The sequence below is a fragment of the Penaeus japonicus genome, unplaced genomic scaffold (genome assembly GCF_977035675.1).
Source record: "Penaeus japonicus unplaced genomic scaffold, GWHDUDI00000001_assembly GWHDUDI00000002, whole genome shotgun sequence".
Taxonomy (NCBI): domain Eukaryota; kingdom Metazoa; phylum Arthropoda; class Malacostraca; order Decapoda; family Penaeidae; genus Penaeus; species Penaeus japonicus.
In genome coordinates, this window is record NW_028234404.1 from 31,749,523 (window position 1) to 31,764,522 (window position 15,000).

Below are 15,000 nucleotides of genomic sequence, written 5' to 3' on the forward strand. Positions count from 1 at the left end.
TCTAACTGATCTCGCATTATATAGGCAGTTCATGTTGATTGTATCCCCATGCTCTAACAAAAAATTTCCTTGTTACAGCACCTGCTGCTGAAGCCAAGAAGGAAGAGAAGGAAGAAGAGGCTGAGGAATCTGATGACGACATGGGCTTCAGTAAGTATTAACTTAATGTGATTTTCATGGCTACATTTGATTACATTTTGATACATAATTGTTTTTAATTTATTGAAACTAATTAAATAAATTCTCCCATTCCAGGTCTCTTCGGTTAAATCCATAATTTCCAATAAAACCTGGATTGTATACAAACATTTTCATTTTCCTGAACTGTAACCTTTTAAAAAATACAAAAGTATTTTTTGAAAACTTGCTATTGAATTAATTTCATTAGTACACTCTAGAAAAGTCATGAACTCTTTGGTCGCAGTATTTTTAAAGTTTATACAGCATTGTCAGTATTATCATATATGGCCCAGCCCATTCACATCTAGGCCTATTGCTTGCCTTGACGGCAAATGCCATCTGCGGCCAAGGGTTGAGGTTTGATAAAGGCACAATGTTTTGTCACAAACATGACGTTTTCCATAGGCGAAGGGAATATTTCATTTGAAGTACAATATATCAAATCCTACCATACTAGAAAAATACTTGGCTAGCCAAGTGAATGTGCTTGGTTTAAGGTTAGCCATTACCCATACCCACTAAAGTTATGGTATATTCTATAAGACAAGAGGTTGGTTTAGTTTCCATGAAGCCATATCCACAAAATCCTTTGAAATTAAATTATTATCAGCGAGATAAACGGTGAAACTGCTGAAGGTGACTATTTTCCCTATTTTGAGACATTAATTTTGGTGGGATAGTATAAATTAGATTGTTTATACAATAAGCAGAAATAGAACAAATTTAAGTTTTTCCAATTTTAAGGATATTTGGTAGATGACTTCACATTTGGTAGTGTTCAATCAAATACTTGAATTTGTGAATTTTCTGTACAAAAGTGGAAAGTGCTTACATGAAATTAAGATATAAACCTGATAGTAGAGGGTAGACAATTAGTGTGGCATACTCCATGTAAGAAATATTGTAAATACCTAGCAAATCCCAAAAGAGAAACCAATGTTATAATTGCAAAAAATATGAATTGCAATAAAATTGTGGTATGCAGGAGCTATCTTTATGGTCCTGTATACATGGAACTTCGATTGAATTACTCATCTGGACAAGGCCTAAAGGAATTAACAGGAAAAAAATATTTCAAGAACGTGAGTCGTAGTGCAAAAAGGGTACCTTGTACATTTTCAAAAGTCGAATATGCCTTGTCAAGAATCATAATACTAAAGTGGTTTTGCATATGGAATGCAAGCCCTCATTGTGCATACTATGCTATACCTAGAATAAGTAAGTGTGCTGTCCTTAAGAAAAAACCGTTTTAGATCACTTGATAGTACCTTGACACCAATAATGACAGCTGTTGACTTGGCAGATTTCCAATCAATTGATTGGAAATGCCATTTTCAACATATTGCATATTTCAACCCATCTATTCTGCACACAGCTTTAAACAAAAGTCCAGACAAGTACATGAAATACTACCACCATGCCCTTCTAGGCACATTCACTGCAGCGTTAAAAATCCATATTAAAAAAAAAATAAAAAAAATAAAGGGAATCGAATCTAGCTGTAAGCTCATTTGGATGATACCGACAAATGACCACTGACAGGATTTCCTCAAATTGAAAAGGCTGTTATTGCCATGAAAATGAGGCAAGTTTTTCCTAAAGTTTTCTTTCCCTATACATAGATTTTGAGGAACTGCAAAGGAGAAAAAATACATAATAAACTTTTCTTTTTATTTATAGCCTTTAGCTGTGAGTTTCAGCTGCTACACAATGGGAAGTTTCCTTTTGTATTTTTGACTACATTCTCAATAGTTTCGAGTACTGGGCATCACATCTTTTAGTGTCATTGCCAACTTTTCCGTGTTCCTGTTTGATAACAATAATGGTGGCACAATACATTAAGAGAGATGAAACCCTTCACATTCCTTCCCATTCATAACATGTTCGTTTTTAATATAACCCTGCTTGTTTTTCTCCCATTCTAAATATTTTAATACATATAACTTTCAGTTTAGCAATTTTCCATATTTATTTAACAATGTTTCTTTTTAAACTTCATATATAAATCCTTCAATGTTCACATATAAAAACCTCCGACTTTAATATCATAATGAAATTCACAAAATATAAAGAAAAAAGAAAAAAATAATATAAAGAAAGATCGTTACAAGAATGATACAGCATCATACATTCCCCTGCAAGAGAGAACTGAAAGACCTACATCTTTTAGCAAAGAAGTCAGTCAATGTGTAACTTTGACATCTACGTACGCTGCGCCCTGACGACTCCTGTTGTGGCAGTAACAAAATAGATTAATTTCCTTGCAAGAGAAAGAGAGAAGGAAAAATAGCAGAGATGTAGGAAATGGTGTGGGGAGGAACATCAAGTATAGTGCAGGCAGCTGACACAAAATAAAAGGAATCTATATGGAAAAAAAAAAAAAAAAAAATCTTGCATATGAAATAATTATTTCAGCTTATTAGCACATTTGCAAACAAATATTATTGAGGGTAATTAAATAAGAAAAAATAATCTAGCTTATGCATTGGCAGACTTTTGTTAAAAAGTTTATCTGTGGATTACTTCGGGGACAGTTTCAAACATTGAAAATTTAAGGTTAAAATCATATGTAATCAAATTAATCAATATACGAATAAATTCTGATAATGTTATCCTACTTGGGAACATTATTTAGATGTAAACAATATTAAATAAAAGAAACACTTACTATATACCCTAAATGTACAAGTTTAAAGTGACTGCCCTGCATTGCTAGTCATTTTCAACTGCCTGCAACATCAGTACAAAAGAAAAATGGCCAGCTGTTCTGTGTATCTGCAAGAATAAGTTATCACTCTAGTTGAATCCTCAGTAGATTCATCCCTACAGTAATAAATATTGACAATATCATTCACAGACACATCATGGGAACATAATATCCATGAAAAAAATAGAGGAAAGATTATGGTGGAAGTGAATTACAGGACAGGGGAAAGTTTACTAATGCTGTACACAGTTCACACCGGCATCTGAACACATGCAATATTCATACTTTCACACTTTCATGCTAGCATCACAACTTGCAATCATATCATCCACTCCAACATACTTAAATATCTTGTACAATTCTCTGCTCACAAAGCAATTGATCTTTTAATAGTTTTCCTCATACAATTACTTTTTTTTTATTCAGTTGCATATCAATTTTTTCTCTTGTATGAAATAAAAACAACTGAATAGTTGTAAACTACCTTGTAGGTCTGAATGTTCTCTTATGGTGGTTTTTAAGTAACCAAGTGTATCATACACAATACATAAATAATAAACAGCATTAATTTTTAACAATGCATCACATGTTTAGCTGTCATATTCTACAGTTTCCCATCACTGAAGTGAAAACTACAAGAGGTGGAAAAAATAGCCAAACAAGTTATTACCTTTACCATATCCTGGCCTCTGTTCAAAATGGTTTTTAATAAGGAGTAATTTTTGATACTTTTATTCCATTTTCCCTATTTCTCACCTCTTGTTTTTGCAGAGGCTGTTCTGTCGTCTGCCTTGAGTAACAGGATTTTGCTGTCATGTACACAGAACATTGTAGAGCATTAACAGATGAAGTGAAAAAGCTTTATACAAAAAATGTACCTTGTAATGCATCAACGAAATATTACACGATAGGTTTTGTTTCCTATGAAAAAAGAAAAAAAAAGAAAACAGCAATAATCTCTTAGAAAAAAAAGAAAAGACATATCTGCATATCAATGTTATTTCTCCACTTTTATTTACTTATAATGGAAATGGAGTAATAATGTTTTTTATTACAAGTTTGTTTTCCAAAATGACAGCATTCTGACCGCCTCTGATACTCCTTGTTTCGCCCATACTTGCTAATTTCATTCTGTGAGCTTACCACATTTGCCCAAGAAGAGTTGGTAAGACAGAAAGTCAAGAAATAGAGGCAAGTAACTTTAGCTAGGCAACTTATAAAAAAGAGGTGTATATAAAACAGCTTACTTTCATTTCAGAGAAAAGTAAGCATTGCTGCCGCAGTATCACCAGCCAGCTGCTGGACACCAAACTGTACACATAGTCATCACCACTACTGTACAGCTCCGTATCCTGATCTAGATGTAAATGAATAGAAATTCAACAATGTGAAAAGGAAAAGGTTGAATGTTTGTAATGGCCACATAATCATCCCAGTCAGACTCCAAATCATTCCACATGATTCTTTGAAGAATGTGGGGCTAGGGAAGTGGGGAGGGGAGTTTGAGATGCCTTTTAGCAAGTCAGTACAAAATTTGGTGTGACAAAAGAGCCCTCGGTATCAACATTGCTGTACGGCTTTCCATTACACGTCACAACGCAGATTCATTTTACTGAGACTTACTTCAAACATGATAAGGCAAATCACACTTCATATTCAATTTTGTTGGGCTAGCTGTCTGACTGGCCCCTCATTCATTCTGTCTCTCATAGAATATTGCTAATCAATAAATACTTTTTTTATTGATAAATCCATGTGACATACATCACCCTGGACATCACAACTACATCACCCAGCTCTCCAGTCTGCCTACCTGATACTTGGCATTGATAACATCTAAACTCTGCATTTGATATTGTCCCATACCACATGAACTTCTTTAATCTTTAAATAAAAATATCCTAATACTCCTACAAATCTCAGGGCTACCTTTCAAAAGTAGTCACTTTAAAATGCTATCCCTCCTCTTATCACAACAATAAATACCGATCTCCCAGTCAAGAGGCATACAGCTATATAATGACTGCTTGCTTCTGTGGTAGCAACTGTCCCTATTACTCATGGTTCATGAAACTCTCCTGAAACACTAAAATGTAAAAGAAAAAAGGTAGCATACCCGTATATTAATTACCCTTGCATAACTTCCCCTTAGTTTAATTGAACCTAAACAAAAATTTAGGATGTAGCTCCCACCCTCCTAATGCTTTGCACATACCTGGTATGGCAACAGCTTAATCAGTGTAGTAGTGTATAGTGATCAGTGTAGTAACCAAGCTACCCTAGATACATCTCTTAACATGACAACAGTAACATAACATCCCCAATTTCACTATGCAGAGAAATTCCCACTCTGCACAGAGGCCAAACACTCAGGCAGACACAACTGAAGGCTGGGGATGGTGCAGATTTACTCCTACTAAGCCCAGGCTTCATTGGCTGTGATGGACAAGGGGCAAGGGGTGATGATGGCTGCCGGGTGTACCTGTGGGCACAAACACCATCTCAGCTCATGAGCATCGTCTCCCTTCACAATGCCAAATATGCCAAGGTTCAGATATGTGACATATATTCACACAGGTTTACTATAAATTCAAGTAATTTATACAGATTTTACATGGGCATTCATATATCTTTACATCAGAATGCAATATTCAGTGAGGAACTACCTCTTTCATTGCTGCTAAAACTTTTTTATTCCCTTTCTTTGCCTAAACCAGGTAGCACCTCAGTGTGGGAACCGTTGGTGCTTACCTTGCATGTATTGAATATGAGGGGCTGAAGGCATGTGCTGTACAGCGGCAGATGAAGTGGGAGTAAAGCCCGCCATGGAGGAGGGAATGTGTGCTGTGCCAGAATGTGGAGGTGGTCCTGAAGGGTGTATCATGTGTGGACCTGCTTGCATGTTATGGGGTAGCATCACAATCTGGGTAGCCATTTGCTGACCAGGCCCTCCATGGTGTCCAGCAGCTGCTGCATTCTGACCAGGATACTGGTGAGCATGGGGCGAAGGAGCTGTATGAGGAGAGTGTTGCGACAAGTGTTGAGGCAGAGATGGTTGTCCGGCCATGTGGGGTGGATAAATTAGAGGCTGTGGTGGAGTAGGTCCAGGTGTGGGTGGCTGTGTTGGCATGTTTGGAGGCCCACCACCTCCTCCTGGATTCTGTGGGGTTGGTGGTTGCGTTGGTTGTGGGCCAGGACCTGGAGTATGGGTAGGATGTGGCTGGTGGGGCGGGAGGCTTGCCGAAGCCATGAACATAGTTTGGTGACTATGTTGCTGTGATTGCTGCTGGGACTCTGCATTCTGATGATACATTCCCATAGATGTAGGCACCACTGCTGTTACCATTTGCATTCCAGTGGGAGGAAACCGCACTGGTATCATATGCATCCCTGGGTATTGCTGCAAAGAAGAAAATATGAATTATTTTTTAAAATATAAGTTATACAATATAAATCATATAGAGCTAATAATGAAAATATCTTTGAAACAAACCATACATTCAACTACATCATAAGTACAATTTTATTAAATTCTATATATTCTACTTCAAGTCATAAAATCAGCAATAAAAATACATACCTACACTAAAAAATTACACGCTGAGAAAAGTAATACTTCCTCCATTAATATTCATACCTGATAGTGTGCTGGTGTCTGTGGCAACATATTCTGTGGTATTTGAACAGCCGTTATCGCCTGCGGCTGAGTGTTCATGGGTGCTGGAGCTAGAATAGGCTGTCCTGTTGCTGCTGCTACCTGCATCTGTGACGTATATTCTGGACGCTGATTGTTACCTCCTGGCACTGCAAAGTATTGATATATATTACCAAGAGCCATTGACCCAAGTAAAAGAAACTTGATGCATTAAACATGGAAAGAGATGTCAAGTGCTCTAACCAACAGCACCAAGTAAAAGATGAAGAAGACAAAGACGAAAGTAAACTTGTATGGAGAAATGAAGAAATGTTTGTGCTTGTGATATGTGTGCTTGTGGTGTGGGTGTGGGTGTGCATGTGCGTGTGCGTGTGTACGTCTTTTTATGTGTGAATATATGATTGCTTGTGTCTGTTTCAGATGTTTTAATAAAACTGAAAAATCATATATAAATTACATATCCACCAAAAATATTTCTCCTTTGCCCTGCATTCATTTAGGTAAGACAATGTGCTGTAACTGTAAGGCTTATATCTTTTATCCAAAGAATGGTGAGAGGACTTTCTTACAGGAATCTTACTGGGATTAATTGGATACTAGAAACAATTATTTCTGTGGATATCAGTATTCACACATGTATATATGGGTTTGGGCATCCTAAAATATTAATTTCTTTATATTTCTGAAGAGAAAAAGATATAATAAATTCTTAAAAATTGCCCTCATACAATCAAGTAATATAGCTATTGTCAAATGAACAATCAATTCTATTGTATATAAATGTATATATGTAGGTATACTGCAACTGAAATAGCAGTGAAACCTGAAAAAAGTACACCTATTTCGTCTACCACTATATGAATATATATAAAAATATAGAGAAATTTATCATTTTTTCCGCTTTACCAGTGTTCTATTAGATCTAACAGTCACATGTATAATGAAACTGTGGGTTCACAAAATGGTTTCCATAACCTTATTATGCTAGAAAACCTTTGGTAATTGCAGTATGCAAAATTTTGCACAACTACAAACAATTTTATAGTGAAGAATTTTATCCTCTCAGTAATGTAACTTGCACGCATATTTATCATGTATAAATTACACTAATTGAAGTTATGGATACCAACCCTACCAATGTGTTTTATTCTTGAATTGCAAACCTTAATTGTTTTGTTTGTTAATTTTTTTTGCAAATGTTGAAGCAAACTAAGATTCTGCAAACTCATTCCTTGGTAAAGGATTTGGTGCTTCAACCCATTCGCACCAGTTGAAGTCACCCAGGTGATGTCCTGAGACGTCATGCCAAGTCCTGGGTGGGGATGTTGTGACACGCTGAAACGTCAGCAATAGAACGCTAGATTGTTCTCGAATATAATTATTTTTTATAATTTCTTAGACTTTGTTACTTTAGTTTAGGTGCTTGAATGTAGAAAAAATGACGCCATAGAAAACTACATGATACTGATGGCATCTTTGTAATTTCTGCTTCTCGAGCCAAGAAATAAAATAAAATAAAGAAATACTAATGTAATACTACTTTTAATTTGTCGATCACCCAAGATATCATGTCACATCACCAAAAAAGTTTTTTTTATGCCCACCTAAAAGATTGCTTCCACTTTTCATTGTTATTTTCACTTAAAAGTGAAGAATATAGGCAAAGTTCAATAAAATAACACTAGAAAAGCATTGCCGTTACATGTTTTTTCAACTAAATTAATGCGCGGCCCCGTGCATCGGAAAACACCCTAGAATGAAGTGTCACAAGCTTGTTATCTTCCCAGCATAAGCACCAAAAACACAAAAGGCAAAAATATGTCCCGTTGTGAACGGGTTAACAAATGTATATCCAAATTTCTTTCCGTATATGACTGTAAGAGTTATGACAGACTGTTGCTCATTACTGTCAAGAAAAACAATTTCTTTTCATCTAGATCCAAATTGTGATTCAATATATGCATTTATCTTATTTATATATGACATAACTGATGCCACAATGAACAATAGTTCAATGTTTTTGTTTTTTGTTTCTGGAATACAAGCAAAAGTATAAGCAAGGTAAACAAACCTAATTCAGTGCTCATCCTTCCCTCCATCTATCTATTTGTTCATTACTTCATTCAGTCATCCATCCATTTATCTACCTATCCATCTATCCACCATCTTCCACATATGTTTTGTTTGTATATCATGTATTACTCTGTGTGTGTGTGTGTGTGTGGGGGGGGGGGGGTCTGTACAGTGTGTTTGTGTGTGCTTGTATGTGTGTGCGTGTACGTGTGCATGTATGTGTGTGTTTACATACATACATATACACAATAAATATAACAGTGTTGAATGAGGAGCATCAACACACATTTTTCCCAGATGCCAATTCCTTGTCTGTCGAGGCCAGGTCTGTGCAGACATTTTCTTTTAGCTTTAGAAAAGACAGGAAAGGTTAGCTTCACAAAACACAATATGAAAGAATACTTTCATAATTCAAAATCATGGAGATCATAAAGCTTTACTTTCCCCGATCTTTTTAACCCCTTTTTGAAGGTGTAACTTGGATTCAGAATGCCAATCGGGACTTGATATTGAATTCAAAATATATTGTCTTTACAGTAATAGCATTCTCCAGGTCTAGTAATTCATAGACTGACAACCTTGAAACATATCCCTTCAGCACGGAAACAGATGGGCATCAATCGTAAATCATTCTGTGATTCTTCTTAGGGGGGGAAAAAAAAAATGACTTGATCATGTTTGATATTTCATCTTCAAGACTTTGTTCCGACAGAAGTATAAAAAAAACAAAAACTCTTACCTCTTTTAGGAAATCTAGGTGGCTGAGGCTGCATAGCAAATGGCTGGGCAGCCATAACGTAAGCTGCTGACATCACTGTCGGCTGGTAACCCACAGGCGGTCCTCCGGTCATCTGTTGCAGCTGGTTTGTTGGGATCTGAGGTGTCTGTGGGGTGTGAGGCCTTGGTGGGGTGGTTGTGCTAGGTGATCTCTGTTAATTGGTTCAAAGAATGAACATTTATAGTCACTGTTTGGCCACCTTTGAGACAGTGGAATTTGAAAATTAAATATTTCTGACAGCTTGCTTAAAAAAAAATTAAAATCACTTTCCTTAAAGTAAAGTAACAAATAAAAAAGAATTAAATAAAATAAACATAAATCTTCCTAATCTTCTTCAACTGAGCAACTTTCATAGTGTATAAGCTGCATGAATTATCTCCATAATGATTCTATATATTCTGAAAATTATACAAAAAAATGTATGGTTAATGAATTTCATGTGCAATAAGCAAATCCAACTAGATCCAAGTTTCAAGGGGATTTAGATGGGCTAACTCTCCTCTTCCGTCAAAATATTCTATTCAACTTGTATGAGTCTCTCCAGGAAAAGATTGAAAAGTCAAGATTAATTTTTTTACTCCTCTTGTTTTTTTTTCCCTTTTATCATAAAATTAATGTAAATGCAACTTAAAGGCCATTTCTTAAGATTTATAATTTTGTGGAAAAATAAACTATTAATCCTTATTTCTTTTTCTCGTAATATGAAAAACTCAGATGGACATGGTGAATGCTTAAAAAAAAATTATAATAATAATGAAGATGGGTATAATAATGACTAAGAGATCTCTGTTAGTGAAGATTTTGTTTTCTTTGTTTTCCAACATGGTATTTTGTATCCCAGATGCAATGCCATAAAACTGACAAAGAAAATCATAAAAGCTACTGGTATTGCTGGAGTATGAGGCACATTTTTTTTCCAGGGAAAATAAGTACATATATTTTATTCTGTATCTTGCACACTTGTATCACCAGGAGCTGAACCAAGACCAAGCAACAAACTAATGGTTTGCAGGTGGAGTTGCAATGGTTTTCATCCACAAATAAAAAATATTCAGTCTGTCTTTGCAATTATATCAATAATACAGTAATACAAGAATCTATATCATGACAAATTATGGTAAAGTTAAAGGAACTGTAGTGAAGATATAAAATAATGGTTATGCCTCTGGCTGTAGACTGACAACTTTTTCAACATTTCAGTATACTTCTTCTCTATAAAATGCTTAAGTAAGATAGCAATACATTTCTTTAAATCATCTATCCTCAAAACTATCCTAAGACTAAGAAATGTTCAAAGTAACGCCAAAGAAAAATTCAAAACACTTGTTGCCACTTGCAAGGACTTGCCAAATCCTAATGACAGAACATCACAGCAATTAGCAGTATTGACTCTTATTCCATCTATATAACCAAAACAAAGGAAGCACCTCACCTAAGTGTTACCGCACTATAACTTTACTTTTGTTAATAATCCATGACAACTTATTGGTTCTTGATCATGAAGATTTGATTATTTTTGTTTTATACAACAAATATTTTCATTACCATCTTCATTATTTTTTCTTTGCTTTTAATACTGAAATGTTTATATTTCCTGTTTGTATACACCATATTAAAGGAATTGTACAAAAATATTTCCCAGAGAAAACAATTTGAAATTACTTTAAAGCCTTTATGACGAAATGCACTATTCCTTTTCCTTTGTCTTACAAAAACAATGAGTGCATCCTATAGGCTAGCAAATAATGTAGTGCAATCATCTGCTTAGTATTTACTTAGTTCTTTCAGTTGTTCATGATACCATGTCTTAGCATCTTGCCAGTGGACCATCCACATATTATTTTAGTTTCTCATCCCAACCCACATCCAAACACGTATTCAAGACTGTTTCGGAAGAGTCTAATCTTGACCTCTGACTACCGTGTAAAAGTGTTTAGACAATGATCAAAATAAGAGAAGGGACTGGAATATTTCAGCATATATTCTTAATGGCTATCGGGCCCCCCACCATAACAAAAAACATTGGTGGGATAAACACAATCAAAGGCCTTATTCATTCTGGTTGTTTGGTCAAGATGGTGTCAAAATAAAGAAATATTACTATTAATCAATGATTTCTGGGGATGTCTAATCACACTGAGATATATAACTAATGGTAGACATGAGGAAGAGAGAAATAGCCCATGACCCTTGCTTCATTGAGTTACTTATCAAAATATGAAGAAAAGTGGCTCAAAGGAAGATGGATCACACAGATATCCATGCTTGCATTTGCACAGCCATGCACTCATGCTTACGTAAAGAATAGGTTCATAATCAAATAAATTATCAAATATCAGGAATAACAAATTTTCCAGAAGTAATAAAAACTGTCTTCTGTTAGTCCTTTTGTGTGTATGTGTTTATTTATATATGAGCATGTATGTGCATGTGCATGGCTCTGTCTGTCTGTGAATGTTTATCTGTTTGTCTGTATGTGCATGTATTTTTGTACAATCATATGGCTTTACAGAGAGAGAGAGAGAGAGAGAGAGAGAGAGAGAGAGAGAGAGAGAGAGAGAGAGAGAGAGAGAGAGAGAGAGAGAGAGAGAGAGAGAGAGAGAGGGAGAGAGGAGAGGGAGAGGGAGAGGGAGAGAGGGAGAGGGAGAGGGAGAGGGAGAGAGGGGAGGAGAGGGAGAGGGAGAGGGAGAGGGAGGGAGAGAGGAGAGAGGGAGAGGGAGGGAGAGAGCAAGAGAAAGAGAGAGAGGAGAGGGAGAGGGGAGAGGAGAGGAGAGAGAGGAGAGAGAGGAGAGGAGAGAGAGAGAGAGGAGAGGAGAGGAGAGGAGAGGGAGAGGGAGAGGGAGAGGGAGAGGGAGAGGGAGAGGGGGAGGAGAGGAGAGGGAGAGGGAGGGGGAGAGGGAGAGGGAGAGGGAGGGGATGGGGAGAGGGAGGGGAGGGGGAGAGGGAGGGGGAGAGGGGGAGGGAGAGGGGAGGGAGAGGGAGGGGGGAGGAGGAGAGGGAGGGGGAGGGAGGAGGAGGGAGGGAGAGGGAGGGAGGGAGGGGAGGAGAGGGAGGGGAGGAGGGGAGAGGGAGAGGGGAGGAGGGGGGGAGGAGGGGGAGAGAGGGAGAGGGAGGAGGAGAGAGAGGGGAGGGAGGGAGAGAGAGGGAGAGAGAGAGAGAGAGAGGAGGAGGAGGGAGGGAGGGAGAGGAGAGAGGGAGAGAGAGAGGGAGGAGAGGGAGGGAGAGAGGGGAGGAAGGGAGAGAGAGAAGGGAGAGGAGAGAGAGAGAGAGGAGGGAGGGAGAGAGAGAGAGAGAGAAAGAGAGAGAGAGAGAGAGAGAGAGAGAGAGAGAGAGAGGGGGAGAGAGGGAGGGAGGGAGGGAGGGAGGGAGGGAGAGGAGAGAGGGGGGGGAGAGGAGAGATAGGAGAGAGGAGAGTGAGAGAGGAGAGGGAGAGGAGAGGTGGGTGAGAGAGAGGGAGTGTGAGAGGGAGGTGAGGAGGTGGTGGGAGAGTGAGAGTGTGGGTGTGAGAGTGTGGGTGTGAGAGTGTGAGTGTGAGTGTGAGTGTGAGTGTGAGTGTGAGTGTGAGTGTGAGTGTGAGTGTGAGTGTGAGTGTGAGTGTGAGAGTGTGAGAGTGTGGGTGTGAGAGTGTGGGTGTACTGTACATGCACTGTATATTATATATTGGGTAATATGTTCAGGCATGTCCTGGTACCATTACTACAATTAGAAAAATATATCTTGGTACATAACATAAACAAAACAAGTTTCTCTTAACATAAATTTAAAAGATATTGTATTTAGACTTAATAAAAAAAATAAAAAAATAAAAAAATACAGAACAAGAAATGTCTTAAAATAAAATAAAGAATATTTTGTCTATGCTTTTACTTACTGGACTGAAGGGTTTTGCATTGGGGTTGAAAACAAACTCCTTCGCATTTGGATTCAATTTGGAATTCACTACAGTCTTCTCCACATCATCATGACTCTTGCTCATGTCCGTTGCTGGACTCATGGTCATTGGAGGAGGATTCTGCTGGTGGTGTGTGCTCTGAGGCACTGCCTGAGGGGGACCAGCAGGGACAGGTGTTGTCACAGGCGATGTCTGCCTTTGGGGAGGATGCTGTTGGGGAGGCAGGTGCTGGGGTTGAGGCTGAGGCTGCAGCTGCTGCTGTTGATGATGCTGCTGCTGTTGTTGCTGCTGCTGCTGTTGAGTTGGTGGTGGTGGCTGTTGTTGCTGTGGAGGTGGCTGTGGCTGCTGCTGTGGTGGTGGTGGCTGCGACTGTTGTGGCGGTGGCTGTTGCTGGGGTGGTGGCTGCTGCTGTGGAGGGGGTTGTTGCTGAGGGGGTGGTTGCTGTGGAGGAGGAGGCTGCTGCTGAGGCTGCTGGGGTTGCTGCTGCTGTGGTGGTTGTTGCTGAGGCTGCTGCTGCTGTGGCTGTTGCTGTTGTGGCTGCTGCTGCTTTTTATCAGCTTGATCAATTAACTTAAAGTCTGCACCAAACTTCTTCAAGTCTGCAATCTGCTCATCCTTGTTGGAGCGCTGTTTGCGAGGCTCCCGCTGCTCCCGAGGTTCTGCCTTGCGATGGTCACCCTGGCCAACGGGGGGCATGTGGCTCACGTGTTGGTTGGACTGGTGTGAATGCTGCTGAGGAGGCTGCTTCGGCTTCTGCTGGGGCTGGTTGGGATGAGCACCGTCGCCGTGAGAGCCAGAGTGGTGCTGACGTCCATGAAGTTCTTGTTTGTTACTATGCTCATTACTATGATGACTCTCTCTGTTGTTTTCACACATGGGACCCTCATGACTTCTGCGGTCTATGGTTGTGGAGGGGGGGGGAGAAAAAAAAAAAAATTCTAGTTACCTCATTTAGATCAATAAAGTAAGGATCAGCCTAAGTATTTCCTTTTTATCCATGTCTTCACTTTCTAACAAGGTTTGAATACCACTTCCAAGATAATCTGATGTGTATCTAATCACCCCTAACAAATTCATCTATATATGCACACAGCCTCAAAACCTTAATCTTACTTACCATAAGAGCCTTTTGAATCTCCGTTGACCTTGCCATCTTGATTATGGGCATGATGATTGCCTTGAGAGTTATGACGTTGCACAGCTGGGTGGCCCGCTGGGGAGGGACTGTGGGTCGCGGGTGAAACTTGCTGAGGAGGAGGATAACCTGGCGAAGCACCTCCGGGGCCGCCAATAGGGCTGTGGCTGCCAGAATTTCCCTGGGGAGGGCCTGGGTATGATGGTGAGGTGGGTGTGGTCGGGTTGGAACCACCATGACTGTTGTGTCGAGCGCCCTGAGGTGGTGGTGTTGATCGTACCAACTTCCCACTAGTTTGGTTCTTTTTGCGCAACATAGGTGGCACATACTTGCCTCCTCCTCCACCACCTCCACCACCACTAGCTTGATCTGGCCGATATACAGCTGAAAACCTGCAAAGTTGGACACCCAATGTTTAATTGTATATCGTCACTATTTCATCATCATCTTTTTATCTAATAATGCATCAAACTGAGGTATCTGACTACAGCCAAATTTCTTCCATCTTGAATATATTTATTGTATCACTGAATTAGCATATAAAAATCGTTATAAACAAACAAAAGCAAGATCACTCACA

The 15,000-nt window shown here is 38.9% G+C and overlaps 2 protein-coding genes across 4 annotated transcripts in view; one reads left to right on the plus strand and one right to left on the minus strand.

Moving 5' to 3' along the window:
* RpLP1 (Ribosomal protein LP1) overlaps window positions 1-300 on the plus strand; it is a 2,108-nt gene extending 1,808 nt beyond the window's left edge. Inside the window, exons 5-6 of the mRNA XM_086545307.1 lie at window positions 79-150; window positions 256-300. Coding sequence (XP_086401433.1) covers window positions 79-150; window positions 256-269 — 86 coding nt within the window. The 3' untranslated portion in view covers window positions 270-300. The remainder of the gene's footprint in view (window positions 1-78; window positions 151-255) is intronic.
* Window positions 301-1,837: 1,537 nt separating this feature from the next.
* LOC122256561 (uncharacterized) overlaps window positions 1,838-15,000 on the minus strand; it is a 20,780-nt gene continuing 7,617 nt past the window's right edge. For 2 of the 3 annotated variants that reach the window (XM_043021349.2, XM_043021350.2), the window contains exons 6-11: window positions 14,403-14,812; window positions 13,265-14,184; window positions 9,355-9,544; window positions 6,525-6,691; window positions 5,639-6,287; window positions 1,838-5,369 (exon numbers count right to left, since the gene is read on the minus strand). In XM_043021349.2, coding sequence (XP_042877283.1) covers window positions 5,317-5,369; window positions 5,639-6,287; window positions 6,525-6,691; window positions 9,355-9,544; window positions 13,265-14,184; window positions 14,403-14,812 — 2,389 coding nt within the window. In that variant the 3' untranslated portion in view covers window positions 1,838-5,316. Of the gene's footprint in view, window positions 5,370-5,470; window positions 6,288-6,524; window positions 6,692-9,354; window positions 9,545-13,264; window positions 14,185-14,402; window positions 14,813-15,000 lie in introns of those variants that run through there. The other variant, XM_086549855.1, reaches the window with a different exon arrangement.